The sequence below is a fragment of the Ictidomys tridecemlineatus genome, chromosome 2, assembly GCF_052094955.1.
Source record: "Ictidomys tridecemlineatus isolate mIctTri1 chromosome 2, mIctTri1.hap1, whole genome shotgun sequence".
In the NCBI taxonomy this organism is placed as follows: domain Eukaryota; kingdom Metazoa; phylum Chordata; class Mammalia; order Rodentia; family Sciuridae; genus Ictidomys; species Ictidomys tridecemlineatus.
Window position 1 is genome coordinate 120,772,859 of NC_135478.1, and position 15,882 is coordinate 120,788,740.

At 38.1% G+C, this 15,882-nt stretch overlaps 1 protein-coding gene across 1 annotated transcript; it reads right to left on the reverse strand.

The window, feature by feature from the left end:
• Positions 1-1,563: 1,563 nt before the first annotated feature.
• LOC144368525 (testis-expressed protein 38-like) lies at positions 1,564-3,126 on the reverse strand. Its single transcript, XM_078027599.1, has 2 exons — positions 3,111-3,126; positions 1,564-2,003 (listed from the first exon to the last, which is right to left on the reverse strand). Exons 1-2 carry the CDS (start codon positions 3,124-3,126, stop codon positions 1,564-1,566), a joined length of 456 nt encoding a protein of 151 aa, XP_077883725.1.
• Between the last annotated feature and the right edge of the window lie 12,756 nt (positions 3,127-15,882).

Genomic DNA, 15,882 nt, shown 5'->3' on the forward strand with positions numbered 1-15,882 from the left:
CTCTGTCCCTGTTCTCCTGAGAAGATCTGCTTAGTCCTGTTTTGTATTTTGAGAAACAACATAATATCATGTTTACACAAGGAAGAAATGGTTCCACTTAACTTTAAAAAAATAAAAGAAAATAGCTTAAATTATATTGCTAGAGGTCATATAGATAGGACTCAGGCTTTCTTTGCATTGCTGGATATAAGCCCTTGAGACTACACATGGGAGAAAAAAAAGAAAAATTAGCTATATGTTTACTAACTTCTGAAAATCACAATCACACACACCACACCACAAAATAGGCCAAAACAGGCACTTCTCTCAGGGCCATGTACATTTAAAGTTTAGATGAAATATGGTTAAGTGGTTTGCTCATTTTCAGAGTAAATGGGACAAATTTGTGGGACAGAATCAGGATTTCTTATCTTTAAACTGGGGCAAATATCTCATAGTTATCTTTGTGTCTTTTTTTTTTTTGGACCTTCTCCAGAAAGTATAAAAATTATTAATATTCTCATGTAGTAGAATGACAGGAAACTCAATTTTGTGCAGCCATGGATATCTTAGGATACATTCTATGGATGTGTTACTGCATATAATATTAGAGGTTACCACCAGCCCTTCCAGTAAGCAAATATGTAGGCCAAGCTGATGACACTCTACACACAGTGAAGCATTCATTCACCAAGGATGTTTTAAGAAGATATGATTAAGGAAGGGTACCATGGGGTGGAAAGAACAGGAACTGTAATGCCAGACAGATGTACATGGGAGAAGAGACTCAGCAAAAATAACATTAAAAAAGAAATGACATATGCCCTTGGAACCTGTCTCCTCATCAGTAAAAGAAAAATCATAATAACCATTTTGCAGTGTTGTTCTGTTAGAAATAATGTAGAGAAACAACCAGCTAAGAATCAATACATCATAGACATCACCCAGTCAGCACGTAGTATGGTGTGGTTCACTGACCTCATGATGACTTGCTTGGCCAGTGGCATAGCCACTGTGGACTGCTGTAGCCCTGTGCCGTTGGCAACTGTTACTCTTGTGGCAATTTTACTTCCCATCCTGCAGAAGAGCAGTGCCTTTGGGGACATAGCCCAGGGTCTTGAAGGCATTGAATACTTGATGGAGGGAATTGAGCTCATCCACAAGTATTGGCTCAATGTGTCTCTTCAGAGCCAGCCTCCAGTTCTCATTGTATTGGTGAGACTTGTGCACCATCACACAGGGGAAGGACATTGCCTTCCTACTAGCAAATGAGATGCAAATGACTATCAATTTAAAAAAAAAACTTTACTATGTAACATCTATAAGAGTTATGACCTGTGTATCAGGAACACAGTCTTTGGCTCCTTTTTTCTAATACCTGGCCCCTGAAGCTCTTCCTTTCTTTGAGAGGAGGCTTCAACCCTGTAGTAAAAGTCTACATATTGGGTCAGTTCACTCCTTGGGCCAGTGCAGGAAGGGAATAGTAGTGGGCCTGCCTTTCAAGAGCCTCGAGAAAGGGGTAGGAGGCAGAGTGGGACAACATGGGAGGAAAGTTCAGGGTGCAGAGGGGAGAGGCAGAGGGAATCACACTGGAAAGACAATCGGGAAGGGCGATGGGGTTTGGCGCTCTGGCATCCTCTTAGGTGAGGGCTCCTGTGAAACCACCAGAGCAGGTTGGAGGGAAACAGCGGCTTCCTCCTTGGGGCTTCTACCTCCGAAGTTGTGACACATGTCTTCACGGGGGAATGGATCTGATGGAAGAACCGGAATTTGGAGTTCAATATCAGTATAGACAACAGGCTGGGGAGGGTCTATTTGGATGGTAGCCGTCATGCCATATCTGCGTCGTTTGTTGACACAGTACATCAGTGGGTTATAAATGAAGGTGGAAGCTTTCATCACCTCCACCCACTGCTGGGCATGCTGCCTCCTCCGCAGGTTCTTCCTCAAGTGGAGTAAGAGGATGAAGCCAGCAGTTATCACGGTGCAGAGCCCCAACAATCCGAAGTACCATGGCACCCACACTGAGACAGTAAAAAAAAGAAAAGAGGCAAGCTGACTGAAAGCTCTAGCTTGGGACATGAACTGTATCTCATTGGCTCATTCATCTTCTCATTCCCTCCCACCCTTCTCAAAGACATGCCTAATAATTTTCTGATTCAGTCAAAGCTATATTTGCAGGGCATGTATGCGACCCCATTAGCCTTTTACAGATAAGGAACACTAGGTGTAGAGGGGCCATGATCTGCCCAGACTCAAGTCAGGCCTTCTGGCTCCTGCCGCCAGAAGGGAAGCTCATCCACAAGTATTGGCTCAATGTGTCTCTTCAGAGCCAGCCTCCAGTTCTCATTGTATTGGTGAGACTTGTGCACCATCACACAGGGGAAGGACATTGCCTTCCTACTAGCAAATGAGATGCAGCCATGGATATCTTAGGATACATTCTATGGATGTGTTACTGCATATAATATTAGATGGTTACCACCAGCCCTTCCAGTAAGCAAATATGTAGGCCAAGCTGATGACACTCTACACACAGTGAAGCATTCATTCACCTGCTATATTTGAAGGGCACTACGTGCTGACTGGGTGATGTCTATGATGTATTGATTCTTAGCTGGTTGTTTCTCTACTGTCTGGCTGCAGCAAAATAACCAGGGGGTGATTAAGAACTTGTGTACATTGATACAGCAGGAGTGGGAGCTGTTTATTGTAGGGCAACAGAGGTATTTATACATTCCACACAGCTTATCTTAATTAACATAAACTAGATATAGCAGTCAACCAATAAGAAATCTCGACACTTAATGGCTCCCTGGCATTACTTCACAAACCACTCCCTCTGGCAAAATGCCAAGCGCCATCCAGACTTGTTTACAAACTCTAACAGGCTCCCAGTCCAGGACCCATACAGTCATTCAGACAGAGAAGTCTCACTAAGGGCAAGGACCTCAATTGTATCTTTTCTGCTTGGCCAGAACATGGTCTCTGCCTTCAAGGAGTCCTTAGTTTCTTAGAGGAGTCTGTCTCTTAACGAAATAGCACTCCATTCAGGCAGCCACCACCCCCATTCATGCAAAGGGTCTTCCCTGAAAGTTTGTCCCCCACACTCATGGTCTGGGTTTACTTACTGCCTGGAAGGCCCATGTCCTCCTTTTGTGAATCCATAAGGTTCACTCTGGTTACCAGGCGTATGGCTCTGGAAAGAGTGAACTCACCCACTACTCTGCCCACCAATGGGAGTCCCCAGAAGGCCCAGGCCCATTGTTCTCTAAAGATGAGGTCACCAGGTTCTGAGCATCAGGAATTCTTGGGCTGGTGCTTGTAGAGTGGTTGGCAGTTGATGGAATAAGGGACTCCATCATATGACATCTCATGAGAATGTTGTTTTCCATGAAAGACTGGTCCACCATTGAATTGTCTATTCCCAACTTTGTGTGGTGAACTCACAGGGCAGCCCCCAGGAAAGGCCCTTACACCCTCAGGAACTTCTACTTGTGTTTTCAGTTGTTAGGGAGCCATTTTTCTGTGGGGAGTGGGGCAGGAAGGACAGTGAGCACTGGACATCCTTAACTTCAAGAAGTGTCTTACCTATTTGTCAGGGAACAAAAGGGCTCAGAAGAGCCCAACTTTTGCTCCTACCATCTCTCTTTTGTTTCTTCAAGTGTTTTGGGGCATCATCAGGTCCCATGGGAGCTCCCCCATATGGGATCCTGCTTCTGCTTCCAGCTTCATCTCCCTCCCCATTCATCATATACTGTTTTCCACACCTCCTTATCATCCCAAGTGGTCAACTCCCCAACTCTGAGACAAAGAGTCTTTCAGTTGATTTCCAAATTTCTAGAACTCTGAAGCAGATGAATTTGAAACAAATTGGTTTTACTATAAGTTTTACTATAAGTTTGTATGAAGTGGAAAATATAATGTTCTACAGATTTAATATATGATTTTTAGAAAGTTGTTCTATATTAACTGGTATAAAAGTGATGCCCTTTTAAACAATACAACCCACCCACCATGGACAAATATAGTTCAGTTAAGTATAAATTAAATTAAAAACAACATGAAAAACCCCAGCATGATGCTCTGCCACTGAACTTTATTTTAAAATCAACATTTTTTATATCATCTTCCTCTCCCTGTACCTTATCTGGGGGGAACAAGATTATTTTTTGTCCAGTTATCTTTCCTTGAGCACATACCGACCACAGGAGTGAGGAAATTCAGAGTTGAGGATGGCACCAGAAGATTTAAAAAATAATTATATCTCAGGTTAACAAGTGAAGCAGGACCAGACACACCTGAAATCACATCATTAAAAACTGTCTGTTCCCCCTGAAGTGTAGAATTATAGCCTCTGGAATAAGAGTCCACTGTGTTTTTCCTTTGCTTGCAAAGCAATTAAACTTCTGTCCCTCAACTGGTATATGAATAAACAAATGGGATATATCAATCTAACAGAAAATATGTGTGGATTTGTATGTATATATACACATTATATTTACATAAGATTTTGATATTAGGGATGGACCCCAGTATTCAGTTATTGAATAAACACTGTAGGAAGCCTAAATCAATTAAAAATTGAGAAATAATTTTCTCTCTGAAAAAATTTAATAGCAATTTTTACTTATTTTATACATCTATATTATTTGTTGAGATGTGCATATATATGTTTGTATATAATATATGTATAATATAAAAAATATAATACATATATATGTATATGACTACATATATTTATATGTATATATCTATACATATGTATCTATCTATCTATCTATCTATCTATCTATATATATATATATAATTATTGCTAAAATTAAGAAATCAAAACCAGTTGACTGGTATGTATTTTAGACCCAGAGCTCAGGCCCTGAAACACTTTGCTTCATGTGCAGAGCTTGACCTTTACCCTGTTCTGCAGTTTCTTTTGCTTGCTGGTTGGAAATCTTGTCTGGTTATCCTCCTTCCATTCTTCCGTATGAAAACAGCCTTACTCTCTATGCCAACCTAAACCATGAAGTACTCTGAATGGAAACTACTTATGATTTTGTAATGAAGATATTTGAAAAAAAATGCAAGAAATACCAAAGAGAATGTAGTCAAAGAATTAGTTGGGTTAATTGTTTTTACAAAGTAAGTCTACGTTTTTTAAAAATATTACACAATCATTCATTTGATTACTGCTTCTGCCCAAACAAAAAATGTTCCCATATTTGTTGAATCACTGAATGTTGAAGTTCAGGACTAGAAATAGCATGAACTCTACATCATAAGAACTATTTGCTGCTCATCTAATCTGGTTACACAGCCTGGTAGAGGGTCTCTAGGCTCTACTGTTTCTCAGTCTCTGATGCCCATTCATTGCGTCTGCTTACCCAGAGCAGCATGTTTTTTCTGCATTTCTTTTCTCTTTTTATTTTTTCGGTGAATGACAGGCTATTTTAAAAATCAGCACTTAAGTATAATGCATTGGCTACATTTTATTGGAACATTTTATCTTAATGTTTCTTCTACACAAGAAGTATTCACCTGATAAGACAGTGGATTTGAATAATCAATTACTTTACCAAAGCAATCTTCAAAGAACAAAGTTGGAGAACTCACATTTCCCAACTGTGAATTTATTAAAAAGTGACAATAATTGAGACAGGGTGATACTGGCACAAAGATTGACCTGCAGGCCACTGTAATAGAGCTTAGTCCAGATGTTGGCCCTCATCTTTGCAGTTACTTAGTTTGATGGGAATGTCAAGATAATTAAACAAAGGGGAAATGTCTTCTCAGTTATATGCTGAGGTGACTGGATATCCACCTGACCCCTCCCTTACACAATGCAGTGTTTACCCAAATTTAATTCCAGAACTTACTCAAAATAGACTTATATGTATGTAACAGCTAAAGGGGGAATTTTCTTTAAAGGTATAGGAGCAAATTTTGACTTTATTAGGCAAACTCTTCTTGGATAGGACACCAAGAGCATAGTGATAAAGAACAATATGGGTAGATTGAACTTCAAGGTAACAATTTTAGTTCAAAGTATATTGTCAAAAAAGTGGAAAGACAACTGACAGACAAGGACAAAATATGTGCAAGTAACATGTCTTAAAAGAAAATGTATCCAAAATATATAAAGAACAGAACCCAACACAAAGATAGCCAATGTTTAAAAAATGAACACATCATCTGAGTAGAAATTTCTCTACAGACATTCCTCCAAAGCAGATATTCTGGCCAGTGAGCACATAAAAAGTGTTCAATATCATCACCCAGTGAGACTCAAAATAAGGTACTACTTCACATCCATGAGGATAGCTAAAATGAAATCGGATATTAACAACTTGGTAAGGATTTGGGAAATGTAGAACCAACCTTCCTACATTGCAGTAGGAAGTGGTAAAATAATGTAGTTTCTTTGAAAAATATTATTTGAGGAAATGTCAGACTAAAGATAGCACAACATATGACCCAGAAATTCCACTCCTAGTTATATACCTAAAAGAATGGAAAAATTTTTAAAAAAAATTTTTAAATATTTTTATTAGTTGAGAGACCATTATTTTATTTATTTATGTGCTTTGCTGAGAATCAAACCCAGTGCCTTACACATGCTAGGCAAGCTCTCTACCACTGAGCCACAGCCCCACCCCAAGTAATGAAATTTTTGTCTCCCAAAATTGGTACTTGAACGTCCATAACATTATTTATAATTACCCAAAATATAAATAACTCTAAGGTCTATCAACTGGTATACAGATAAACAAATTGATATATCCATCCAACAGAAAATATGTATGTATTTGTGTGTATACATATGCATTGTATGTATATAAGATTTTGATATTAGATGTGGAACCCAGGGCCTCACCCATGCTAGGCAATGCTCTACCACTGAGCTAAAGTCCCAGCCCTTTCTTTTTGTCTTTGTTTTTTGGGTTTTTTTTTTGTTTGTTTGTTTGTTTTGTGACAGGGTCTTGCTAAGTTGCTCAGGCTGGCCTGGAACTTGCCATCCTCTAAACTCAGTCTTTCTAGTCTCTGGGATTATACACATGGGGCATTACTTCTGGTTCCAATAGGACATTATTTGGTAATAGAAAGAAATCAGTTACCAACACTTGCAACAGCCCAAATTAACCTTGAAAACATAAAGTTAAGTGAAAGCCAGGAAAGATTACATGTATAATTCAATCCACATGATTCTTGAGAAGGCAACTCTTAGGAGGTAGGAAGTTGATTTCTAGCTGACTTAGGGTTAGGAGGCTGGGGTAGAAATGAGTGGTTGCTTGTGGTTCTGATGCTCTTTCTGGGGAGGTAGAAATATACTAAGATTATTGATTGTACAACTCTGCAGATACACTGAAAGCCATTGGCTAATCCCCTTAAATGGGTGAGTTGTACAGTATGTGAATTGAGTATTAATATATCCTCTAATTACTTGGAGGATTAAAAATACTTTTGTATGCAATGACTAAGTCAAGAATACCCTCTTATGTTGGGATTACACCACAGATACAACAACAGAACCTATAGGGTGGATTCTGCCAATTGGAATCAGACTCCCAGAGATACATTTAAAAAAACAGATGTCAGCTAAACCAGCATTGTGGACTTCTATCAGCAGGTAGGAAATTTTATTTATAAAATATATTTGAATCTTAGAATTTTTAACCTTTGTAGAATCAAATTCTCTGAATCTTATTTAGAAACCTTAGATAAATAGTATTAACATAGTTTCCTTTGAGGACTAGGACAATTTCATCCATTATCCATGTGTTTTAGTGCCTGTGTAGGGGGCAATATGGCATCATTAGACAGTTCTAGCAGGGCCACTCTGTCAGCATTAGAAGTGACTAGAATAGTTTTCAACATGTAGATGGACTGTCAGATAAAAATAAAACATGGTAAGTCTTCAGATAGAAAAAAAAAATTGTACTTGTCTAGAAGTCTTAGCTCTGTAGTGCTTGGTGAAAAAAGAGTAAAAATGATTAATTACATTTGATGTGAAGTCAGTTATGTGCTGAGCCTTACAATTCATGGGTTCCCCAATCTCAAATTTGAGTGTGCACAAAGAAATAAGTAAACTTAGCTCAGTAAACCAGGAAGCGTAAGTTGATATGGTTGACTTTCTAGTTTTGACAAATGAAAGAATGATCATTTAAAGAAAGCCAGACACTTGGAGCAACTAGACACCAGTTACAGATAAATGATAAGGAAAAGACCTCTATTTGTTTATAAGAACCCAAAGTATACCCATGTGCAGCCATTGGAAATACACTGAACTCTAATGGGCATCCAAGGGAATGGCCCAGTGTCAGTGTTACCCTGGCTTGTGGGCCAACTTCAATGTTTCTGTATTTTCTCCAATAAAGCAGTTAGTGCCTCAGTTGCATCTTGGCTGTGTATGCTAGGACAGTTGAGTCTCCTGATTGAGGGACTTGAGTTCTCACAGCAGGCAGATAGGATGAATCTATTCTGATAGTATTTCAGGTTATGGAGACTCTCTCATCACTCTTTAGATTGTGTGTCATGGAAAACTTCTGAGAAGCTGAAATATGCATGTCAGAAGTGAGCTGTGTGCAGATCAGGGTGAGGAGAATGAAGGGGATGATGGAGGCACAAAGACACACTTTTCAGGATGGGCCTGTTGTGACCCTATATCAAACAGCTGGTGTGTTCTCTAGAGAAGTAAGATGGATACAGGGCAGGAGGTGTAGGAGAAGGCAGGGACTCCACCCTTATTGGAGAGTGAGCTAGGGAACACCTTGTATAGAACTTTGTTCCCTGGGACAAATTGGACTTTGCTGAGATCATGTAGTGTTATGTAGATGAATCAAGTGATCTGTTGTTGTTTTTTTCCTTTGGGGGGGTTGTTCTTTTGTTTTGTTTAATTCATTCTGGCCCTGGGATTGAACCTGGGTCCTTGAGCATGCTAGGAAAGAACTCTACCACTGAGCCACATCCCCAGCTCAAGAGATCTGTCTTTAAATACTATTTTATCAATATGTACAAAGTGGGCAGTGTCTACATAAAAATGCAGGTAAGGCACCCAGTGAGAAAGTTGTTAATGTGACTCATGTAAATGGTGGTGTCCTGGCTTGGAGAGGTGAATAGGAATGGGCAGGATTTGTTGATGGTGTGGATCTTTTGGGTGCCAAAAAAAAGAGAGAAAATGGGTGGATGATGGCTTCCATCATCATCTGGGATGGGGAGCCTGGAAGAAGCTGGCTTGAGTGGGCTGGAGATATGCAAGGCTCTGATGGAGTTGCAAACTGCAGAATTATTGAACTCCATACCATGAGAAAGTTCTAGGACAGGGACACAGGTGAATACCAGGGGTTTTTCTCAATAATCACAAAACTCTTTGCATCAGTATCTTAAGAATTGAAACTAGGAGGCTAGCTTAGAATAATAGTCACAAATGCCAGATTTGAAGTTTTCTTCTTTGAGGTGTGAGAATTCTTGAACCTCCCAGGTGCTTAAGAAACACCTGGTGCTAGAACCCTTGTGACAGATTATTATTTGCAAGGTCCTTTTTGATGAGTGCTAAGGGAAGGCCCTAGCAGAATCACTATTTTTTGTTGGGAGGAAAGGCACTTTGCCACTTGAGAATTGCAGCGTAAGTGTAGGAAGGTGTTTGTGACATCTTTTTTTAAAAATGTCTTTTCCTCCTGGAAACAGGAACTATGAGCTTAGGGGAAAAGACTGAGAAGAAATGTTGGGTGTATATCTGTAATTGAAATTTTAAAAAGGGGTCAGGGTTTGCCCTTCCCCATTAGTGTAAGTGTTCTTAAAAGTTCTCAGAATGCTTTAGGAATTTTCAAAGCAAGCTCAGTGAGCATTGTATACTCTTAAGTGTCTCTCAGCCATCACTGCATACAAGGGTAGAAAAGAGAATATTCACTTTAGTGTAATGCTTTGTGGGATGTATGCCATGTGGGCCATGTATGCCAACAGGAACCACAATGATGATCTCTTGGTCACAAAAGGCAGATGGAAAAAGTGTCATAGCCTTATTCCCTGTTCACATGTACATCTTGCTGAGCTGTGCTACTTGACAGGTAATGGTGACTGAGGTAGTCTCTGTAAAAGACAACCCTGTCTTTAAAAGTTGGATTTAGCTGTTGTCATGATGTGCATCTATAATTGCAGCTACAAAGGCCAAGGCAAGAGGATGACAAATTTGAGGCCAGTTGAAGCACCTTAGTGAAGCCCTACCTAAAAAAAAAAAAGGGCAAGGATGTAGCTCAGTGATAGATCCCCTTGCCAGTTAAGTCTCTGAATATTAGTATCAAAAAGAATAAGTCACTATTTAATCATGATTTAGAAATAGTGTTTTAACAGAAGTCTATGACTCAGAATTGCAACACCTAAGTTTGTTGGGTGGGGCTCCCCCACCCCCACTACCATAGTTTTCTCTAATATATATTTATACTTGCTTGTGTAGCCATATTTTTTACAAAATGGTCTAATACATGCAAACCATAAAGACTGTATAATGATGAGGCCCTGTCTAAAGATATGAGACTGAGTCCCATGAGAAGGATGACAGTACTGAAGGAGTTTGACAAGTAAGACTGTAGTAATTACTATTTTTCTGACTGTGCTTGTGTCTGCATGGTGTATGCACAGAGGTTGAGCTCTGTGTGTACCCTTTAGCATCTTATATTCTTCTATTAAAAAAAATGTCTATGGATAATGTGGAGAAAATATTTTGTTGTAGTTGTTTTTGTTGTTGTTGTTATTTTGTACCCGTGTTGAACTCTGGGGCACTCAACCACTGAGCCACATTCCCAGCTCTACTTTGTATTTTAGTTAGAGACAGGGTATCAATGAGTTTCTAAGCCCTTTGCTATTGCTGAGGCTGGCTTTGAATGTGTGATCCTCCTGCCTCAGCCTTTCTAGCTGCTGGGGTTACAGGCATGTGCCACTGCACCTGGCTGAGAAAATGGTATTCTTTTTGGGAGGAGAGTAAGCAATTCTAGGTTTGCTGATTCTGTAATGTTAGGAAATGCAGAAATAATAAAGAGAGATGCTCTGAATTGCCTGTATAAATATAAATCTAGGGACAAGATTATTTCGGAGTTGTATATTGTTACCAGGGTTAAAATACAGGTGCTTTTCCACAACTGGCCAGTCAAGTTGACAGCTAAATAGTTGAGGCAATGAAAGTGACTATATTTACAAAGTGGCTCAGTGAGAAGAAAGTGGGATTCTGTATACAAAGACCTACCTCTTAGGAAGCTGATGTTAGGGGGCTTATGTTAGTGATTCATGCATGTTTCTAGATCAGCAGGTGTTCTGTAGAGGGAAGGCTGGATAATGGTATCCAAGTCATGATGTTTTCAAATTTCTAAGATCTCACCAATAAAGATCATGATTTTTTTCCTATTATGAACTAGTTGCATATTATACAATGATAGAGCCAGAAGAGGAGGTAATTCTTTCTAGACCCTCTTGCTGAGCTACTAACTGAAATCCCTGTAATGAGGGAGAACATCCTTACTCAGTTAGTAACATACTGTAAACTCCTAGCAGTGAACACAGAGAATCCTTCCTCAGCTAGCTACTCCCATCATAAACAGAAACACTTCCACTGCTGAATTTTAGTATTTCAACATTGAGGACAGGGAGTAATTTATTCAAGGAAAATAGTCCTGATTTACAAATACCTAATTGTCATTGATTATTTTCCTTGGTTTCATCACAATAGGAATGTTTTAATTTTCAGAACCCAGAATGCACAAAGAGAAGTTAACACTGATGTTTTAGACTTGACCTAGATTTTCATAGGAAGAACTTTGAAAGAAGTTAGACTCTTCCAACATTACAAATCAATAAGATGGATTTTGAAGCTATTCATGTCATTAAGGGGTCAAATAAAGACTAATGCACAAAGAAAGCCATGCAGTCATGTTTATAGCTATGACTGTTGCTCTTTTCAGTATCCCTGTTCTTTCTGTGAGACAACAAGCAAACACTGAATCAGAATGTATGTAGAGCACTTTGCTATAGTGAGCTCTGTCATCTCTTTATCTAACATTGTAGACATTTGCTCATGGCAGTTGGAAGACTGATTTCCCAAGTCTATTCTTAAGGACCAGATACATAGAATCAAAATGATGCAGAGAAACCTACATTAAAAGAAAAGACTAAAGTTTTAACAGTATTAGAGGAAAGAAGGATTAATGAATTGGGCAGCACTCAGAACCAGAAAATGTTCAGAGTTTCATGGCAGCAGTGTGGGCAGTGAGCTTCCTTAGGCTGATGTAGAAGTACAATGAAAAAAAAATACATTTTACTAGAGTCAGAAGACCCTACATAGATGTTGGTTAGCAGTTTCTGTAAATTGGTAAATTTCCTAGTTTCATTTTACTAAAAACTTAAACTGGTTCCTAGTTTTCATGTAACATTTTCCATTAATTCTCCATGTACCTGTGGAGGAAGCTGAAGTCCTGGAATCATCTCAGTCTAATGAACTCTCAACTAAACTTCATATCACCCAGGATAGAATCCAAGTTCCAATCCACTCATTGTTAAGACTAGAATTATGAGATTTCAGTAGAAAATAGCACCAATATACAATGGAAATGCCCTTGGATAATGTTGATGTTGAAAAAGCAGTAATTTATGTCTTGTGATTCTTTTTCAGTTTGAGGCTTATCAACTAGCAGATTGTTTCAGAGGATCCAAAATTACATCCTTACTTAGAGTGATGTCACTAAATGATGGGATATTTCTTTATAATAGGAGCTGTGTTGAAATAGAGAGTCATGACTATGGGAAAAGCAATTATGTAAGTACAGTGGCAATTTTAAATTTCCAATTTAAAAATTAAAAAATAATCAATTATTTACAATTTAAAATCAGTTGTTAACAATCTGAAAGTAGAGTCCCTGGCATATCAACATATAGGAATCATTTTATGAAAACTCTGAAACCCTGGAAGTAAAAGTTAATTTCTGCCAGTCAGCAAACACCAGAACAGGTTTTTATGAAATGGTTTGTGGCTGTTAGGATAGATGTTGAAGAAGGCAGGGGAATTAGAAATTTGGTGTGAATGAGTGGGTGGGGAATACTTTTTAAATGTGTTTAGTTCTATATGGCAGGATAATGTACTTTAGCATATATTATATACATTCAGTATATATTATATACACTTAGGATATATATATATATATATATATATATATATATATATATATATATATATATATATATATAGAGAGAGAGAGAGAGAGAGAGAGAGAGAGAGAGAATCACTTATTCTATCCAGGATCCCACTCTTGTAATTGACATGATCTGGAGTTACCCTGATTGTGTATACATATATAAGGCTAGCAAAGTTATGACTGTCTAATTCTACTGTCGTTCCTATTCCCCTCTTCCCTCCCTTAGTTTCCCTTTGTTAAATACAATGGATTTCTATTATTTCCCTACCCAACATCGCTTGTTTTGGGCTAGCATCCACAAATCAGAGAGAACATTTGGCCTTTGGTGTGTTGGGATTGGCTTATTTCACTTAGAATGATAGTCTTCAATTCTAGATGGGGAATATTAAGAACTAGATCCCACTTGACACAGTAGTACAAGAATGTAATCCTATGTTGCTCAGGAAGCTGGGGCAGAAGCATCACAAGTTCAAAATTAGTGTCAGAAACTTAGCAAGGCTTTGAGCAACTTAGAAAGACACTGTCTCTAAATAAAATATAAAAGGGCGGGGGATGTGGATCAAGGGTTGAATTCCACTTGGTTCAATCCCTAGTACCAAAACAATACAAGACAATCAGTAGCAAGAACAACAACAAAACAAGGCTCCAATTATGTTTCCAAAAATTGAATTTATTTTTAAAGAAAATTTAATCTTTTTATGGGAATTTTGGGTTCACAGAAAAATGAAGAAGATACTGAGACTTTCTGTGTACTCCCCCATTATCAATGTCTTCCACCAAAGTAGTGCATTTATTCTAATTGATGAATGTACATTAATAGATTGCAATATGCTGCCCATGTTTCCCTAAACTAGCCAACAAATGCCAATGTACCTTTATAGTTAGTTAAATACACACTGTCAGGGTTTAGCTATTCCTTAATATCACCATCTTATGCTAATGTTCTCAGACTTGAGAACTGGATATTATTTTTAAAAGAGAAAGGATACAGAAATGTAATGTAATATGGGTTATAGTAATCATAATTTTCATCCCCAGTCATAATCTAAGTACGTGTTCTATTTCTTCTAACTTGATTCCTTCCCCTTGGTCAATGGAATTCCTCATCTTTCCTTCCATCCATTGTCTTAGACCAAGTTGTCATTACTTGTCATCTGAATGTCTACAGAAAGATTCCATCTTACTCCCTTCCTTGAGTTTTTGTCCTTAATTCATCTTGCATTCTCTTCTTGCTCCTAGGATAAAATTTGGCTAGGGAGGCTTTCTTAATCATGAAGCAAGCATGTTTTTGGTTTTTGGTTTTTTTTTAACATGGAGCCTAGACTTTCTTGTTTTAAGTGCTACAGGAAATCCTGAGATGCTACACTAAGAAACACCTTTTCTGAGCCATATTCATTTAAAAATAAAATACCTTAGCTCTTTAGATAAAAAGGTAAGTTAATATAGAAATATATATTTATTGGATACAACATGTCTGAAAGTATATATCCATTGTGGAATGGTTAAATCTAGCTAATTAGCATTCATTACCTAAATAGTTGTGTTTGTGGTGAACACTTAATATCCACTCTTAATATCCACATTTTTTAAACAATGTAATATCCACCATTATCTGTACTTGCAGTGTTAAACATTAGATTCTGGAATTTATTGCTTCTGCCTAACTGTAATTATGTGACATCTGACTAACACCTCAACAGGCTCCTCATTCTTTCTAACCAGGCCACCTGTGGTAAACACTTTCTGACTTTCCACTTTTGAAATTAATGTTTTTAGGTTACACACATGAGTGAGGTTTCTATGGTGCTTTTGTGTGCCTGACTTATTTCACTTAATGCACTGTCCTCCATGTTCACCCATGATATCAAAAATGAGGGAGATTTCCTTCTTTTTATACTGAGTATCATTAATTGTGTGTATACCACATCACTCAGTGTGACTAACCTGGTTAGTTCGAAGTGGTGAATGTAACTTGAGCAGGCTTTCCATGATAGCTCCTGGTCTTCAATTTCTGTACTTCTTCCTCTATGGGGCTTTTCAGTTTCTTTAAATTCTCCCAGGCACATGTACTTTTATCTGCAGATACCATGGAAACCACAGCCTTGCCTGCAGGGATCATCTCTTTGAGTCCTCATTCTCTCTTACCCTAGCCCTGTGATTCTCTATTCATTGTAAACAAGGTTGATCCTTAAATAGCACACTCTTATACTTTGATCCAGATTCACTCTATTCTCTCAGGAAGCAACATGTGGTGACAGAGTTGCAAAAATAAAACTGAAATCCTAGGTGGTTTCCAAGCAAGAGCTATGTTAGAAATTACTCAATAAGGAGAAAACTTTGAACTGAAAGACTATGAAAGTGCTATGCATCACAGCTTTGTAGGCCACCTGGGCAATTCAGCAAGATCTTGTCTCAAAATACAAAGGGCTGAGGTTGAGTCTCAGTAGTATAGCCTCTTGGATTTCATCTCAACTACAACAAATTAAAAACAAATTGAAAGGTAGTTTTAGAAAATATTAAATTAACATTGTAAAAATGGAAGAAATAAAAACATTAGAGGCAAGTTGAGAGTTCATTATTATAGATATCACTGGAATTTTAAAGAAATGTTAAAAGAACATTGCAAGCTACAGTGTGCCAGTTATTTAAAATCTGAAAAAAGGTAACTTTTTGAAACAGAATAATGATTAGCTAATGTGATGACTAATAGAAAAAATATTTATCTTGATCA